At 38.6% G+C, this 19,695-nt stretch overlaps 1 protein-coding gene across 1 annotated transcript in view; it reads right to left on the reverse strand.

The window, feature by feature from the left end:
• The window catches only part of MEI4 (meiotic double-stranded break formation protein 4), a gene marked incomplete at its 5' end in the record, with an annotated part of 55,291 nt that overhangs the window by 26,289 nt on the left and 9,307 nt on the right, over nt 1-19,695 (reverse strand). Inside the window, 2 exons of the mRNA XM_026038456.1 lie at nt 5,503-5,634; nt 16,667-17,226. Of these exons, the coding sequence (XP_025894241.1) occupies nt 5,503-5,634; nt 16,667-17,226 (692 nt within the window). The remainder of the gene's footprint in view (nt 1-5,502; nt 5,635-16,666; nt 17,227-19,695) is intronic.

The following is a 19,695-nucleotide window of genomic DNA, read 5'->3' on the forward strand; positions in this document are numbered from 1 at the left end:
TCTATCATGCCAACATGACAGACGTGGGCATCCAAAATAGGCCAAGTTGACCTGCTCCCAAGAAATACCTATTTCCTTTCCTTGGCTAGAGAAACTAAAGCAGACAAAATGGATGGAAACCTAAAAATCTGAGGTTAGGGAGACAAATAGCATGATATAYCTCTCCGACTCTCTAAAGACCTCTACTGGCTGATGTTAGTCAAAGCCGTTCTGTCAGAATAAGCTTAGTTTCTGAGAATTTATGTGACATTCAGCAATGCTTCAAACAATTATCTGCTTGGTTGATTTTTGTAAAAATATTAGCAGTCTCCTCCTCATACATCGAAAGTAAATATGACGAATCCCACTGTTAAGACCCACGTCAGTGTCTAATCACTCTGTTAATTTCAGCAGAAATGTTGATGCTCATTTGGTCTTTGAGGATCTGGACTTGCTACTTCTATATAGGGTTAAGAAAATATACATTTSTGTTTTGCATTTAAACTACATATTGAGTATACAGTTTCTGTGACAGAAATACTTTCAGGAATTGAGAATGGAAATATATTGTCCAAAAAGTAATGGAATGTAGGAATGTAATGCTAGACAGGCTATATATCAGCAACTTTTGAATAGYAAGGCTTTCCAAAAACTCACTGTATGTCTTCCTTCTATTTTCAAACATACTTTCTGTTTTCATCAGAAATAGGATTAACCATAAATTAATTTCTGTTTTCAGAGTTCTTCACCTGCAAGGTCAGAAACAGCCTATGAACAGGTCTGTGCTTTTCATTTCTGGTCCTCCGCCTTTGAAACAGTTGTCATAAAGTAAGAGATGTTATCACAATGAGAAGCTCAACATTTGAAAAATAATCTACCTTCATTCTGAAATCTTAGGATCTTAAAATTTTATCTGCTCAGTGGAAGGAATTCTATTGGGTATCAAGAGATTTCTATGCCAGAGAGGGATAAGACATGGTTAYTGTATTTTTATACATCACATTTAGGCAGCATGAAAAGTTCATATGCTGCATCAATAAAAATTAAAAGATACAACTGTGCTTATATTAATATTCTATTAAGGAGGAAGTTTAAAGAAAAGAATCCTGAAATATCTAGAAAATGAACTTAGAAAACTCAAAATTTTTTTTTCAATCCAAATCAATGTTAGAATATATCTTCAACTTAAAAAATAAGTAATTGTTCAAAAAATTGGGATCAAAAACCTTATGGATCAATACCAAGCCCTGTATTTTTCAGTTTCTGTGATTGACTACACATTTAAAAATTAAGTGTAGGCTAATATGAATACATATCTGTCCTGACTTCTTGATTTCTCTTATCTGTCAGCAAAGACACAAAAGATGGAAACAAAASCCCCAAACAATACAGCAGGGACAACAGCAAAGAAAGTAGATATTTGCATACCTCTGGTCATAACTAAGATTTAAAGTCCATAATGTAACTGACTTCGAGTTTAGCCATGAAACACCTTGGCAATTAACAGCAGTTTTGCCTAAATAACAAAGCAGGATTAGGACAATTGCCAGCTAACAAAATTAGAAGTATTATTTGAAGTAGGACGTATAATCCTTTGGCAAACTGTGATTTAAATATTTATGAGCATTTTTTTCTAAAACTGTCATTTTATATATTTGAAGCAGATCCTGTATGTTACTTCAAATTATCAAATAAGAAAAAAGAAATCCTTTTCAAAATCATGCCCCACAAAGATAATGTTACACAGAGAAACATTCARAAACAGGTCCATAAACCAGGCTGCCAGGAATAGTAAAGGTTAGTGACCTATTTTGATAAGTAAAGAGATATTCTTTAAGTGGTATTTCTAATAATATTTGTAACTTACAGAAAATATAAGTGTTTGTAAATTAACATAAAACATCTAGTGGAACTATGCCAGTTGTGCACATCTACAGCTAGTGTGGGGATTAACTTCAGTTTGAAAAACAGCACAGATAAAGATACACGCAAGAATGCATAAACTTTATGAACATGAAGTTCTCAGCAAGCTAAGCAAACTAGAACTTCAGCTCCCTGCCAATATACGAGCTGCCACATTTCAAGATGTRCAGTCCTCTGATGTGTGTACATGCATACACCTGCACAGCACGGGAATGTTCTGAACAACCACTACAGATGGGGCCACTCTGGTCCTCCTGCTGCTCACAGGAAAAGGCTGAAAAAAGTACAGGAAAAATGAAGCTTTCAACCSCACTAACTCAAAGGCCACTTCACCAAACATTTTTTTTTTCCTGGTATATTTCCTTGTGGATAAAAGCASCAAACCACTGCACTCCTTAAAAACAGCAAGTATATGCAGTATCAAGGGTGTACGTAGATCTGCCAGTACATCTGTGGCACATAAAATATCATTCCCATCATGTCAGCATCAGTTCTGGCAGCCAGACCTGGCAGTCACCAGTGCTCTGTCTGACCTAGGACACGTAGCATAGGACACAGGCTGAGGAAAGGAAAGGAGACCACTGGTCCAACAGCCTTTGGTAGGCAAGAGGGCAGATATTTCAGCCAGCTGGTAGTGCAGTGCAATGTGTCATCCATTTGCTCTTGGGGATGAAGAGGCTTTGTGTTTACAGCAGGCAGCCCTTGAACAAGCAAATAACTAACTAATGTGACACACAGTTTTTTTCATATACAACAGTATATATGTTTAGAAGACAKAATGATAAAACTCTGTGACTAAGACAAAAAGAGATCATGTTGGGGGTGAATGTTTCATAACATACAAGACAATTTGCCACTGTAAAAATAGCCATCAGAGAGCCATCCAAGTGCCTGWAGCTGCACTTCAGGAAATCTCAAAATCGTTGCAGTGTATTGATAGCAGCCAAGATCTGCAACAAGAACAAATATTATGGGATGGAGGCCAATGGGTAGCAAAGCCTCAAAGATGCAAAAGTCTTGGAGATCAATTAATGGATACATTTTACTGACTTGAATTTCAGTTATTTCACATATATTAAATATGAAGAAATAGAATTAATGTAAAAGATCAAGAACATATTTATCTTTCCTTTTGAATAAAGAAATACAAAGCCCTGCCACCTTAGAAATTCTCTTGAGCTCTTAAATYGGGTTGTCTCTCAGCATGAAGAATTACTAGATGAAGACTCTCCCGAAGAAGAAGGAAGACGGTAAGAAGGTTGGTAGAAGGATTTAGTGAGTGGAAAAAAGACAACTTACTAGGGAGGAATGAAAACTTCCACAGTATCTTTTGAAGAGCTTTCTTCTATAYTTTTCTTACAGAAGCAGCTTCTATCTCGGGCAAAGGTTTTTTTCAATCACAAAAGACTACAGAAGACTTTTCTATCTTAACCTTAGTGCTAAAGACACCTCCTCCAAATCTCTGGTGCTTCAGGAATGGTAAACAGGAATCCCCCCAAAAATGGCTGAGCTTTCCTTCCGCATTCTGCAAAATGGAATCTAGAGAGCTAGAGTCACTTCCCAAGACAAAGTTGCTTCATTCTCAACCAACAGTCACCTTTGCTTCAGCGCTGGACAGAACTTTCTTCAGATGTTCCAGGAAAAAGGCCTCTGTTCTGGACACTGAAAATTTGGGAAGAGAGAGAGCCTTCTCACAGGTAAACGAAGACAGATGTTGCATATACCAACTCAAGGCATCTAAGTATTCTGGTGATACAGCAATTTAAACAATTTATTATTCTGTTATATAAAAATTACTTACTGAAGAAATTACCAATTTCTTTACATTTATATATGAGTCAACCTTTCCCATAAATTTATTAACTACAGTGTCAGTAATAAGAACATTTACCATTAGAAAGAGTCAATCCTCTTTCATGGATTTTAAGAGAATCTTTGATGGCTAAAATCAGAGCATACTAATTTATTTCCAATTTCTCAACTGCAAGTTATGTAATGTTGCAATCTCTGTTAGTATAATCTTAAAATAAAATATATTATTCTTCCCAAAATAAAGCCAAAGAGGAGCCAAACCTAACAAATTTGGGGGAATAAATTTTATGTACCAAACATGAAAGTAATACATAAAWATAATTTCAGCAAGACAGTAATTAACTCAGTAAAGTGCCTATAATTCAGTGCAAGCCTCCTATCAGTGGGAGCACAGCAAAAAAGGATTGAACAACGTTATTTAGCAATTTCTRTACTGCCTCTCACAAAAATGTGCATGGAGACAAGCTATGAATAATTCTGTTAAACAGGTGAGATTTAATTACATTAAAATATGTAGCTTCTTTAAATAAAAAAAAAAAATAAATCATGTATTTTCCTATACTTATAATTATTTGAAGTGTCTTTGCATTTGACTGCTACTAATAACTGACAGGGTAGCAGTRACTTAAAATAAGATACATTGTTGAAGTCTTCCAAAAATGTTTGTTTTTTTTTCTGGGTTTGTTTAGTGGGTTTTTTGTTTGTTTTTGTTTTTCAAAGCCTTTTCATAATATAACTGAATCACACTATAAATGCAGGTTGGAAACTAAACRTTCACTGTGAGCAGTCTGAACTTGTATCACATCCTAGAGAAAAGGACGTTTGAGCAATACTTAAAACAGCTGTTAAATGGAGCCAGAGTATTTGCCCATACACTGAGGATGAGTCCTCTACATATATCAACAGCTTTCTTTTCCATCAGGTATGATGCTGGTGTTGCAGGCTTTCTTTTCTTGGATTATTCCGTAGTATTATACAATCAAATCATAATCTCAAATGAAACTGCACACTGCGCACACACGTCCCCACACAGAGGCACATGAAAAATCCAGGAATCCCCAAGTAATTTCATACATATGTTCTACACATGTTAAAGGAATATCTACTTCTTCTATTCTGTTTTTAAATCAATAGTATACCAGAAAAGTTAGGCTTGTTTCATGTGTTACATAGTTTCAAAATAAAAATTTAACTTCAGAAACCAATTTTGCCAGAAAATGCAACCTCCGTTCCATTCTGCTCTTAAAATGTAATTAGGTTATTTTAATGCATAGGAGATGAAGAACAGATAGTCAGGGACAACATTTATAGAATGCAAATTAGCATTACAATGTGAAATATGAAATATAATTCTGAAAGAAAATAATGCAAGCTTATTTCCAAGTCTACACAAGCTAGAGAGAGTCACAGCATTTGGAATGTCCAACCAGATACCTAAACTGCAAGCCTTCATAACCCCCATGTAATAGATGGCAATAATTATTTTATCTGCTTCCAAGTACTTTCAAAACTGCATAGCCTGATCTAAATTCCCATATGTACTACTTATTATACAGTGTGTATATAGGATTTTTTGCCTGTARGGATTTTTTCTTTTTACCTCTTTTTGGAATCTGCTGGTTAAGTCAGGGGGTACCATTCATTGTATATGAATGSCTATATATAAGATGATAAAAAAGCGCAACTATAAAATGATCCATTTGCTACATTTTATGGGACAAACAGATGGAGATGAAACATTCCCCCATATTACTCTTTGGTCTTCTCCAAAAGAAAAGAAAACAATACCTGGTGAGCTTGACACATCTGCTCAGCAAACTGATGTACTTCGGATAGCAGGAGAGATATTAAGGAGTTCCTTAATATGTTGTTCCTTCCTAGCAAAACAAGCACGTGGGATACAGCAGACAGTGCCTGAAACTAAACAAAAAGCAGGTAACAGTAAACTTAATCTTTCAAATTTTATCTCCATCTTTTTACCACAAAGGGTCTGCTTAAATAGAAATCGGACTTATAAATTCAATTTTTAAAGGAAAAAATGTCAACAAAAGTCATCAAAAATCAAACAACTTATAATTAAATTAAATATTTGAATATATTTATATTTGTATATGTAAACATACACACATATATATACCTAAAAGACATGTGCACTTATGTACATACATATATATATGAATACCTGTGTGTGTGTGTATATATAGATATATACATCATGTACGCATGTATGTATGTATATGAAGGCATATGTATAGGGAATTCACATCCATTAACTGGAAACCTCACTTTTTCAAAAGTTATCAGTACAGGAAACTGCCATATGGACAAATCCTTCCAAGAATGTGAATTCCCCAGGAGACAGCTCCTCAGTATTAGCTGTCATCAAACTCATTCTGCTGTCATGGAAAGTGGGTGACTACCTGCATACAGAATAGCTCTTTGTCACAGGTAGACAAATGAATAACCAAATTATTGGAAATTCAAACACACAAAAAAAACTAAGACCTGAACTGGAGTTTACAGTCAATGGCATTATCAGGAATAAACTTGATTAAATGTTAACTGACAGAAGATGCACTGAATTTTCAAAYTCAAACAAACCACTTTCATCCTGTCATTTAATCAGCTGTATTTAAGACATTTCTCTCAAATCATAGGAGTGAACTGAACATACATGAGAATTATACTTTTTTTATATAAACTTTTCCATTAAAGTGATAGCTATTTTMTTATTACCCAGAAATATAAATGTATAGTTATTGTCATGAACATACTGCTCTACAAAGTAAACAAGTCATTATTTCTTAAACCACTACCAGAATAAATTCTTATTTCTATATATAAATGTATCAGAGTTCCTCCAAAGATAAAGTGTACCTTAGAGATAATGACTATAAAACTTCCATACCCCTGCAGCATTAATATTCAGTATATTTGCACAGTATCTGTTCACACAGATAAAACACTATAGCTGAATATTTTTGATTGACAGGATATGGCCCCCCATTCATATATCTAATAATAGCGAAATATCTTAACCATTCAAAAGCAGACCATCACATCTTTATCCATTTAACTGTAAATGATTATTCATCATGCAGAGCTGCAATTAAGCCACCTGTTGTTCCCTGCCTACACTGTCTGGCTAAAGGTGTATCCTTGCATTCTAAACTCACCCACCACGCAGCAAGTTCGAACACGACAAATTCTCCTGGAAGCCACTTCAAAACACACGAAGGACAAAAGAGGTCAGCGCTGATTTACCATGAGGAAATCAAACTTAACCAACCTGATAGCCTTCTGTGATGAGATAAATGTTCCTCAGCGGGTGAGGGGAGAGTGGTGGATGCTGATTATCTTGACTTTCAGCATTGCCCCATAGCATCCTCACTGACACACTGATGAAGTTCAAGACTACATGAGTAGACAATGAGGTAGACTGAAAATTGCCTGGATGGTTGAGCTCAAAGAGCTGCAACAGGCATCGAAATCCAGCTGGAGGACACACACTTGTGGCATACCCCTAGGGATCAATCTCCAAGGCCAGWATGTTTAATATCTTCCTTAATGACCTACATGCTGGGACAGAGGATACCCTCAGCAATTTGTATACGATCCAAAACTGAGAGGAAGGGCTGAAATTCCAAGTGGGGGTGCTGACACTCAGAGGGACCTCGAGAAGCTAGAGAAATGGGCAAACAGGAATCCTGTGAAGTTCAGCAGTGGGAAGGGCCAAGTCCTGCCCGAGGAGGAATAACTGCACTCACTACTACATGATGGGGAAAACGGATGGAAAGCAATTGAGCAGGAAAGGGCCTGGGCATCCTGGTGGATGAGATGAGCCAGGAAGGCGTGAACGTGCCCTCAYAGCACAAGGCAGGGAGCTCAAGGCATCCAAGGCTGTGATCCTTGCCCTCTGTTCAGCCCAGCGAGACCTCGCTAGAGCACTAGGTCCAGCTCTGGGCTCCCCAAAGCTCCATGTACTAGAGCTAGACCAGCCAAGGTCTGATAACGATGATGAAGGGGTCACAGCATCTCTGCTGCAAGGAGAGTCTGAGAGCTGTCAACCTTGGAGAATACYAAAAACAGGTTGCCCAGAAGGGTTCTGAGGTGTCCAGAAAAGTTCTTAAGTCCCCAGAAAAACTCACCAGACAAAGCCCAGAGCAACGTGCTCCAACTGAATCTGCTTTGAGGAAGTCTGGTAACACTGGCTGAYATCCAGAGGTCCCTTCTGACCTCAGCCATTCCATGATTCTATGCTTATATTGTTGCCACTTTTCAATACATGCAAATCAACTTGCATTAAACCACTGCTACAACCACAAATCAAAACCAGCACAAGCAGATTTCTCATTTCAAAATACAGTGCCTGTATTTTAGAAAATACTATTGCAAAGTTCACAACATAGTTAATGATATCTTTAGTATTACTTAAAAAATAATGCTTGCACAGGCATGAATTTTCAAAGTGATTACAGGACAAATAGGACTCACACAAGTGTTTCGTCGTTTACTTTCTTAAGGTTTCCACCTGTCACAAAGAATACATACTTTTTATGTTGTAAAGGGATTAACTATCATCTAAAAGCTAAATTCACCAGAAGTTATATCATACTTTTAATAAAATATTGACTATGCTGGATATATACATCCTRTTCTGTTCTCCTCAATGATATGTCTGATTTCACTAAGCTTACAGAATCAGAGGAACACCCAGAACACTGGGTTTTGTTTCTCCAGGCACACTCACAGTGATTATCTTTTTTCCTGCCCCTCAAGCAGCTCAAGAAGCTGAGACTCTGTATTCCACCACGCAGGTCGTACTCGTTTCCCTCAATTTTCCAGTTGCTCAAGTCCCTTCTTTTCCACAGGGCAACATCATTAAGGACCTTGTAATTTACATGCTTGGTGTTTTAGTGCACATGCTATTTGAACATACGAAGATTTTAGGAATATATTCTCATTATAGGATTATAGGATTTTAGGAATATATTCTAAGTTACTTAGTTTTCAATTCAAACAGAAGTGCACTTCTCCAAGGAAAATGTTAATAACAGACTCTCAAACTTAGTTTCACCATGACTAAGGTCGCAGTCTGTTATGGCAACGCACAGTCTCCCTCCTCTCATCTGTCTCTTGCTTTTAACTGTAAAAGCAGCTCATAAAATCACTTCCCATTTACAGCTACTGCTTATTTGCCCCATCAGACCATCCAGCTGCCTCTACCACTTGACGCAGTACCCATTTACCAGCCTGCCACAGCAGAGGAGTTTGGCCACCTCTGCTTTCCTGTGCCCAATATAAGACAGTTCCTATTCTCAGTCACATCAAACAATTTTAAACAAATCTGTGCTGTTAGATGCCTTACTTTGCATGCAATTCCCTCCCTGAGAAAGAAAACTATAGACGAGGCTTATGTTCAGCACCAGATCTGTAGTCTGACGCAGGGACACAGTGAACTCTCAGTATTAAAGAGAATTCATAAACTGTACATACACATTTCTGAAAACCTGGTAGAATAAAATCCTCCATAAATGTTATACTGTCGGCCAGTGGCTGACAGAGATGTAKGAGCTAATTGTATATGTGGCTGTTGCAAAATGAATGTATAATACCAGTGTCCTGCTCCCTCAAACATACTCGTCTGGTCTCTCCCCARCTCACGCAGCAATTTTAAAGCTGCTCACTGCACCAGGGATCTCTGAGATCTCCACTTCTCTTTCCAAGTGATTTCAAACAGGCTAACAGTTTCCAATGTTATGAGGAGAAGAAAAGAAGGGCCAGAAACATAGACAGCATAATCCCATAAGACATACTACCTCAAGGTATTCCCTCAATGAAAAAAAAAATATATATTTAGAAAAATATATAATATATATTATCTATAATGTATAAAAAATATTTTATGTAAATATTATGTATATAACATATTTAGAAAACATACATATAAAATGGGTATGTGATTGACATATATATATATTTAGAATGCATTTACCATAGTGTGTTAGATTTTTTTTAGTAATAGGTATCTGGAGCTCAGGTTTAAAAATTATTATTAATTCTTACATAAGCAAAATAAATCCTGCATGAGCTGCATGAGTCACTGCACCCTGCAACTATAAAAATCGGGCCTTAATTTCTATTTGACGAGTCTACAACTTTCATGCCAATTAACAGCTCTCCTCTCTTCCCCAAGGGACTGGCATATTTGGCAATGCAGACCTAAGGCAAGTAATTAAACAAGTATCCACAAATTGCAGGGGAAGCTGGCAGGTGTTATAAACAAGCAAAACAACAACTTTACCCTTATATTCACATCACTCCTATGCTTCACCCATTTAATCCATCGTAACTTCACTTATTTTATCACTGTCATTTGTTTTTCTTCATTTTTAATACAGAAAGCACTGGTATCCCTTCTCTTACCTTACTATCGTGTTGCTTCCTTTGCTAATTTCAGGATTGTCATTTATTTCTTCTCATTGCTTATGCGACTATTTCTATTCTCAAGTGTTGGCAATTTGCTACAGAGTTCTACAATCCTTTGCTTTTTAAGCTTCATCTTAAAGCCTTGTGCTCCCTTTATCCCTTCATAATCTTATTTGGATTTTGATTCCTCCAAACTTGGTGCTCTCTACTAGGAACATCACCTGGCTTCACTGCTGCAAGCTGCTTTCTACTGTCAGCCTTCCGCTACTGTGCGGCAGAGTTTGGGCTGAAACCTGTCCTAACAGCATAACATACAAAAAAAATAAGGACTATTTGCAATATGTTCTGTTTTATGCACCACAAATATATGCAAATACCAAACTGAAATACACGGAGCACACACAACTTTTCTAACAGCACCAATAAAAAAAGGCAGGGATGGGGAAATTGGTGCAAGCCRTTTCAAGATGCGTGCAATAGCAAGGCCACCTACCGTGCAGGGCTTGAGCATGCAGAGCAAACAGGTCAGGAAAACGTGAGCCTGGTTCTCATGGAAAGGGAAGTGTAATTCACTGTCTTAAGCGCTGTCATTCAGAGGCAGTTGGACAGACTGGAGAGYTGGACAGAGAGGAACCTCATGAGGTTCAATAAGGATAAGCGCAGGGTCCTGCACCTGGGGAGGAATAACCCCAGGCACCAGTACAGATTAGGGCTTGACCTGCTGGAAAGCACCTCCACGGAGAGGGACCTGGGAGTCCTGGTGGACACCAAGTTAACCATGAGTAAGCACTGCCCTCGTGGCCAAGAAGGCCAATGGGATCCTGGCCTGCATCGGGAGGAGTGTTGCCAGCAGGTCAAGGGAGGGRATCCTGCCCCTCTCCTCAGCTCTGGTGAGGCTGCACCTGGAGCACTGTGTTCAGTTCTGGGCACCCCAGGACAAGAGGGATGTGGAGCTTCTAGAGAGGGTCCAGCGGAGAGCAACTAAGATGATTAAGGGAAAGGAGCGACTAAGTGAGCTGGGCCTGTTTAGCCTGCAGAAGAGAAGGTTGAGAGGGAATCTGGTCAATATGTATAAGTACCTGAAGGGGGAAATGTAAGGAGGAAGGGGCCAAACTTTTCTCGATGGTGGTCAGTGACAGGACAAGGGACAATGGGTACAAGTTGAAACACAGGCAGTTCCATCTGCATGTGAGGAAGAACTTGTTTCCCATGAGGGTGCCAGAGCCCTGCCACACACTGCCCAGGGAGGCTGTGGAGTCTCCTTCTCTGGAGATCTTCCCAACCCGCCTGGATGCCGCCCTGTGCCCCGTGCTCTGGGTGTCCCTGCTGGAGCAGGGGGGTGGGACTGGATGATCTATAGAGGTCCCTTCCAGCCTCAACCCTTCTGTAATTCTGTGAAGTGCAGCTTAAGCTTTTTTCCAAGAAGAAATACTTCCACGAACTGCTGTTTTCTTTGCTAACCATGAAGCTTGTGCATGCSAGAAGTGTGAGCGTGGACTTTTTTCCCTCACAGATTGAAAATACCTTTCTTCAATTTATTTCTCACTGGCTACATAAAAGACACCCTCTAATTCTCTAATTCTCTGTTCAGCAGGATCCTGCTGGCTCCCAATACCCTCTCTGGCAGCAGCAGCAGGCGTCCCAGGCTATTCCCTATGCGCTTCTCCTCCCTTTCCTTGCACAGGGGATAGCTACAGCTGCTGAGTAAGAAGCGAGAACTTTATTCTGGCAATACAGCAATACAGGCAGGTTGGAAAACATCAGTGAAATATCTTTGCCCTACAGTAGGAAAATAGCAGCAAACTTACCGCTGTAACTCTTCAAAAAATTGTAGTTTTAGTGCATTATGTGTATTAACTGAAGAAGGAACAGGAAAAGTGTCCAAGAGGCAGACAAAAATTTCTTCATTTCTCTCTCTAGTTATTCTTATGATCCACTTTACTGATGTAAATAAGAGTCAATCAGTTTGGTGATTGCTTTGGGTTTCTGCACTTTAGAAGACAATGGATTTTGATTATAATTTGACTTAAATAGCTTGGTGCATAGGACAACAGWTTGCTAAGAAAACTTAATTCAACGATCAAGAGATTCAAACATTGACTCTTTTACTAGACCATAAAATCCTGTACGACATTTTAATATTCATATAAATGAACTGCTGTTCTACTAGATATGCAAAGTTCCTCAGCCGATCAGAACGCACATCGTCTCAAGGGCCAGGATATTCCCCTTGAGATTCAATTAATTTAGGAAAACTGAAGCCCACTAATTTCATAGTTGGAAGGCAYTGGAAACATGAGTAAATCTATTTTTAAATATTATTTGTCCCTGAGCAGRCAAAACTGATGAGTCAAGTACTCTCCTGGCAGTTGCTGACAAAAGATATTGCAAACTATACATGTCTAGGGGAATTTATTGTCACCAACAGTTAGTTTGAGCACTGCTGCATGTAATAAAGTCATCAGAATAAGTTATGGTTACTCTGTTCTAGGCAATTTCAGTCATTAATGAATCATGTAATTGTGTCCTAGCTAAGAAAAGTTGAAAATCCTGGTTCTGAATAATTTTTGACACACACAAACATGCTTCCACACGTTCCATAACTACCACTGAGCAAACAGTTTAACTGCACCAAAGGAAGCTACATGAAGAAGTACTTTTCTTCTCTCTCYAAAGTACAGAATGAGACTGTGAGCTCCTTAACAAGAACTGCTCTATACTTGCTTTCCACAGCTGTATACCTAAGGGATAGAGTTAAGGTATGTATAGAGTTACTGAATTTCTGTTGCAGGGACTTGACTTTTAAAGCTGATGCCATGTGCTATGAAACTGGAAAGCTCAGGTTCACCAGAGCAGATGCAGAGGATCCAGGATATTGCTTGCAAAAAGAAGAATTTTATGTCCTCTCAAGTGACACACTGCAATGAGCTGCACAAAATGCTCAACAGAAGCATGTAACGTATATGCTGTTCTCAACAGCAGGTTTCTAAGAGGGGGTTAGAAATCCCTTAGTTTCTCTGACTTGAATATTCTGAAACAGGAGAAAGAATTCTGGGTTGCAGGGAATTCTGGACAACAGAGAAGCACCTCAACAGAACAGGCCTATCTCAAGYGACACAATGTGGAAAGCTTCATAGATGAACAAACAGAATAAAGGCACATTTCGCTGTGTCTCTGTAGAGGTGGAAGGAGGTAGCTCTTGTTGCTTCCCAAATGGATAGATTGAGGGAAATAAACACTCCTTTGCAGCCTTCCTGAGAGAGACAAGACAGAGTTCCTACTCCCCTGGAACTGTGATTATAAACTACTGTTTCTATGGTAGTTTGCAGTGGGAGAAATAATGCCTGTTTTGTCAGGTGCCAGGGAATATTTAAAAGCAGAACTRCTGGTTCCAGGAACTGCATCCAGCCTYGCACAGTTTTCTGTATGCATTTCTTTTCTTTCTGCATTTCTCTTCCTGCTTTAAAGCAGACCTAGAAAAGAATCTGCATGCGCAGTACCGTGGTTTTGCTGACAGTGGAGTGACACTTAACGTGTGTGATTCACACACCGACAGGCAAGGCACCACCAGCAATACAGCCATGTGGGCCTCATGAACAGTCACGAACTGGTGACAATCACAGTCTGACCCCTGCATCAGCAAGGGCTGCCACAGTGTGCAAACCAAGCTGTTTGCAAAGCARTAACAGCTCATCTGTACTGGAATTCAATACAGCATGAACCTGCAGACCCTCACCAACTTTTCTGCAGTGAAAGGCAGTCCAACTGAGCAGGACTGCAAGATTATGCTAGTCTTGGGCTGTAGAGGCAGCTCTTCTAGCAGAAGATTTAGTCTTACAGCATCCAGGCTCCACCTTCAGCAGCTGTGATTTAAGACCCTTTCTTGAAGGCTCATTCCAAAATTAAGAGCTGTATGCAGAGTTCTAGGCTGCCTCCCCAAGGATGGGGGAAAGGAGGAAAAGGGAGGGAAATTCAAGAGGCTACTTACAGTTCTTTGTAATTCTTTGATTTAAATTTGATTTATATTTAATTTTCTTTCATTCTCATAACTTTTTTTTTTTTTTTAGTTTAGGTCAGTTTGGAGCTTCAGGTCAAAAACTTGTAGCCAGAGAGCACACGTTTAGGCAACTTGATTTAAACGGAGAAGCTTTGCAGAAATGTCTTTGCAGGTTCCTACAGTCCTKCCACTGCTTTATAAACAGAAACATCTGAAACAATGGGGCTCAACAGTCCTTCTGCTACTGTTTTTTCCCCTTCAGAGCTAATGTTGATAATTATCTCTCCTCCAATTCTCAGAAGTCTCTTAAGTTATTTAATCCGCTCCGCAAAATGCTCACATTGCTTTTGAAGATGAGCGGATAAAAGTGATCCACAGCCATTTTGCCCTTTTTTTCCACTTTCTGAAGGTGTTTCTCACAACCCTTTGTCCTTCCTTACAGCTCGTGACAGCTTTATAGGCAAGAAAGGCAAAGGGAGAGTCTAATCAAATACTGTATGTGCATTAATGATGCCTTGTTTAAGTGCTTTTCAACAGTCAGTAGGGTTAGATACAACAAGTTTCTAATCCTTTTATACTGCAGTCATTTAAGCATCCTCCTGAAATCAAAATTCCTGTGGTTTACCGCTCTTTTCAGATGACAGCATTGTAATTAATGGTAATTTTATTTTAAACCTATAATCTTCATATTTCAATCACCACTTGAATAAACAGTGATGATTAAATCATAAAGCGTCCCTGGGAGATGTATATGGCACATGAAGAATTAGTTGTATAATTCCACTACTACTTCTAAATTCCACTCATTTATTTTCATTTGCGATTCAATTAAAAAAAAAGTTTTTTTGGATAAAGCTTTATAAATTCTGTGATTAATACACATAACATTTTCACTTTCTCCCTGGAGACCTGGGAACTACCAGGATTATCTCTTACTAATTGGCTGATACAACTTTTAAGCTGTTTGAAAACTGACTAAAACAATGGCTGCTGATAAGAACTACAACTAAGTTGATAGCGTGGTCATAAAATGTTTCGTGAAAAGTCACATATTTCAATCAAGTTAGTCACAGAAAGATGCCCTTTTTATTATGTGGCATTTATTTATTTATTATTATGCAGTAAATTATGTGGACATATGTCACCCTTTTGGAAGGATTTCTAAAAGCGCTCTGCAGACTTGTCTCAAACTTCTCTCATCAACCAGATGAGAATGAGATTTTGTCTCAATTAAGATATCACATCTCTCACTAAGACTTCACTTTTCCTTCTGTCCTTTCTCCCAACAAATCCCTCTTTGGAAAATCTCTTAGATATTCTCCTACAATTAACATTAATTTTTTATTCCTTTTTTTTTTTTTTTTAAGTTTTCTTTTAAGTCACACCTGCAGAACTCCCCATTCTGGGACCACACAATCAGGATGCTTGACAGCTCACAAGCTTCTGAAAYACCACAGACACCTCCAAGAACCACAGCATGTTGACACTGAACTAGAAAGYTCTTTAGTATTACAGACACAAGGCTCTCATTTCAGAAAAATCTCAGTGCATCAATAGTTCCTTTTGAATGATCCTGAATTTTGCTACTCATAATCAAAATACAGGCACATCCTCTCCACTTCCCCTTTTCTTTGTTCTGCTAGCCATATTTCTTTGAGACTTACATTCTGGGCTAATTAATACATACTAGGTGGGATTCATTAAATTAAGACAAATGCATACATATGCCTAAGGTGTAGCAGATCACTAATCTCTCATTTTACTCAAAGGACCTGGAAAGCCCATCCTAAAATAAGCACCCAGTAGCTAGTGAGCGGAATCACTCTTCAGGCTCCACTGACCGTAAGATTTTCATTGACTCTGAAGGGAGTGTTAATTACTTACTTGCAGAAATCAAATTTAGATGTCTAAATATCAAATAATCCCACTATTTTTTGTTTCAAGTCACTCTAAAGCATAAAATAAAAATCAAAAATTCTAAGACAGACTATGAAATGTGTAAAGTTTTGTGAAGAGAAACTAGGGATGAGCCAGGTGGATGACAAAATTTATCTTTTTCCATGCACCTTTTTACTAAGCAATGAATATAGACAACGTGCAGCTCAGTCTTGTTTGATGCAAGTCTCAGGGAAATGCCATGCCTGTATTTTGTTTTGTTATCACTTGTTAATATATTTTAAATGTATATTTAACTTCTAATGAGGCACGGAAGTATTCCTCTGTCTTTGCAAACAAAAATATTTTACATAGTAGCACAGCAAACGACCAAAAAAAAAGTTTAGTCATTACTTTGAGAATATCTATACTACATCCAAATATTGGCAAGAAAAACCCTGTATGCAGGAATATGAGGAAAACCTGCATGCTTGAGTAGAAACTTTATAGCATTTATTGGCTATACAAAAAAAATTATCTATTCATAAAAAGAATTCTTCAAAATGTTAAGTTAAACTAATATTACAAAAGAATCCATAAGAGTTTTTATGTTATACTTAAGCAGTATAGAAAAAGAAGTTTTAAACTTACCCTATTGATACTGCTGTTGTTTAAAATAATTTGAATTATTTTTTTCTGAAATTCTTCCAGCTTCTTGAAACATTTTTTCAGAACATGATTAGATAATTTAGTATCAGCTATTAAACTGCCCAAAACACAAATGGCTTCAGTGAGAATATCTGAAACTGGGAATTTAGGACTGTTGTAAAAAGCAGTCAGTCCATCAAGCAACTGAGACACAGAACTGCATATGGTGAAAGAATCATCTTCAAGTTTTGTGAGGTCTGCTTGCAGATCTCCTATTTCTGAGAGTTTTCTTATTTCAAGTAGACGTTGCAAAAACTGTACTGGAGCAGTCAGAGATTCTTCCTTGTTAGCACAGCAAAGACTCAGTGGGGGAACTACTTCCAGGCAGTATTTAGAAGTATGAAGATTATGCTCAGACTGGTGAAAATCAGAAGTTGTGCCTAAAGAATCGAATGAATAGTCATTAGACACATCACACCCAGAGTCTTCTAGCTGGCTGGAGTAACTCGGAGGGTTTGTGCATTCCTGAGCCAGAAGATTTTCATCAGAGGCACTCGATTTTCCTGAAATAGAAATGTGAAAGTTAAATTTGTAATACCAAAGACACTTTCATAAACATATTTTTAGCTTCTTCTCCTTTTACTCCCATGCAAAATCACAAGTCATACATATATGCTTGTTGCCTATCAATTCCACACTCCCAGAATTTAATTAGGATTTTTAACACGGGAAATATCATGAGGCATCTACAGTATTCTAATTCCTGATGAAAGTAAGTCCATGCAGATTTCAAAAAATATACCATCTGCAATTGAACTGTAAACAACACTTCAGTTTCTGAAAACATACTAGATGAGGTTTTGAGTTTGATACTCAGCAGTATCTTAATGGAATGGAAACTTTTTTTTTTTCCCTTTTTCTTTATTTCTTCATGGGAGTGGGACAGGGAGTCCCATATTTGGGCATTGAACAGGCTCTGTACCAAMTGACTCATGATGAAAGAACTAACTACCAGGGAAATCAACTACAATATATATTTTTTTCATTTGAATAAATGAATAAATTCTCATAAGAAAAATCATCTTGAAGAAATCACATTTAAGTATCCTGATGAATATGACAAGTAAAGTGGCCTTTGCACCACCGACTGCATCAAAGATTGTGTATAAGCTGGACTTGTACTAGCACAGTGAAACCAAAGGTCTAATCAATGGCATGTTCACAGGCATGAATGCTAATGCCTATATCCTGACAAAACGAACAAACAAGTAAAAGCCAAAATAACAATATCATTTCTTTATTTGAAACCTGAGAAATGATCTTATTACCAGTGATCTAATGCAGAACTGCATGCTGTTCCAATATTAGAACCCCATATTAGACTCCTTGATCTCCATTCAGAGGCTGAAGTGAACATGAACATTTTCAGAAGAGATTTAATTCCCACAACAGAATCACAAGAGGATCCCAATTACCACAGCTACACTCCTAAACTAAACTCTTACTATACTATGTAGTTTTTCCCCAATTTTTTGTTACCCAGAATAAAGGCAGGGGTTCTAGTGGTTCCACTTGTTTTTTAATAAACATTATTCCTAAAAATCACCACGCATCTCATCAGGAACTTAACGTGCAGCAGCGAAGCTGAAGACAACCGYAGCCCCTTTCTCTTGCAGGCAGAACAGGGTCATTTCTCTCTCCGAGTAAGTGGGTTCCTTATGCAGAAGGCTGCAAAGAACAGGCTGAACATCCTCCTCCTTCCCTCTGCGCCATGTAGCAGCTGCAGCAAAGCCACCTGAGAGCAYAGAGAGCAGCTGCTTCCAAAGGGAGGAAGCTTCCACAACCAGAACAGACCTGTTATCCATGGAAGGAGCAGCACTCTGAGATTTCAGTGAATTATTATGCTCCAGCTGGTGTTTTTTTCCAGATTGCAAATTGACTTATTTAATTATCCTGAAAAGGCCTCAGCTTTCATAAAGTTCCCCATTGTGTCACTACAATTACGGGAAACAGATTTATCTCATCATCTTATTCCAARTGCCATGGTCCCATAAATTGGCACTAATAGCATTTTAACCCCATTTTTGTCACCTCACATATCTGTTCTCTCACTTCCTCGATCTCCTTGTAAATAAATAAAATAAAATACTTCCTAGGTTTTGAGACTTTCCTTGCAATGCTGCCCACTCACATTAGTATTGCTGATAGAAAAATGGGAGTACATTCGCACCCTGAASATGTCGGCTGACAATTTATTTTTGAAGATCTGTCTGATACCACCATGACTTAGAGAATCAGAGATTCMCAGAATGGTTAAGGTTGGAAGGTACCTCCAGAGATCATCTAGTCCCATCCACCTGCTCCAGCAGGGACACCCAGAGCACGGGGCGGCATCCAGGCGGGTCTGGGAGATCTCCAGAGAAGGMGACTCCACAGCCTCCCTGGGCAGCCTGTGCCAGGGCTCTGTCACCCTCACACTAAAGAAGTTCTTCCTCACATGGAGATGGMACTGCCTGTGTTGCAACTTACACCCATTGCCCCTTGTCCTGTCACTGACCACCACTGAGAAGAGTTTGGCCCCTTCCTCCCTACATTCTCCCCTCAGGTATTTATACATATTGATCAGATTCCCTCTCAGCCTTCTCAAAGAGAAGAGAAAAGGCTCAGAGAAAAGGCTGAGATGATATTTAAGGAGTCTTTGCTGCCTCTTACAGGTCTCTATAGCGAGTGTGCCACATTTACTGCGTGAGAGAGGATCTCTTTTTGTAGAATTGCCTCTTCCTGAAGCACTAGACAAAAATAATCAGATCTGTCTCCAGAGGTCCCTTCTAAGCTTGACTATTCATARGAACTTGGTGTGATTGGGCAAACTGAAATTCACTTTCCTGCTTGAATGGTGTTCTTGMTGTTGAGAAATTTGGAAGTCTTAGAATCATAGAATGCCGAAGGTTGGAAGGGACCTCAGAGGTCATCGAGTCCAACCCCCCTGCTCACGCAGGGTCACCTAGAGCACGTGGCACAGGGCTGCATCC

This window comes from Nothoprocta perdicaria, unplaced genomic scaffold (genome assembly GCF_003342845.1).
Source record: "Nothoprocta perdicaria isolate Ctin4 unplaced genomic scaffold, notPer1 scaffold_21, whole genome shotgun sequence".
Lineage (NCBI taxonomy): Eukaryota > Metazoa > Chordata > Aves > Tinamiformes > Tinamidae > Nothoprocta > Nothoprocta perdicaria.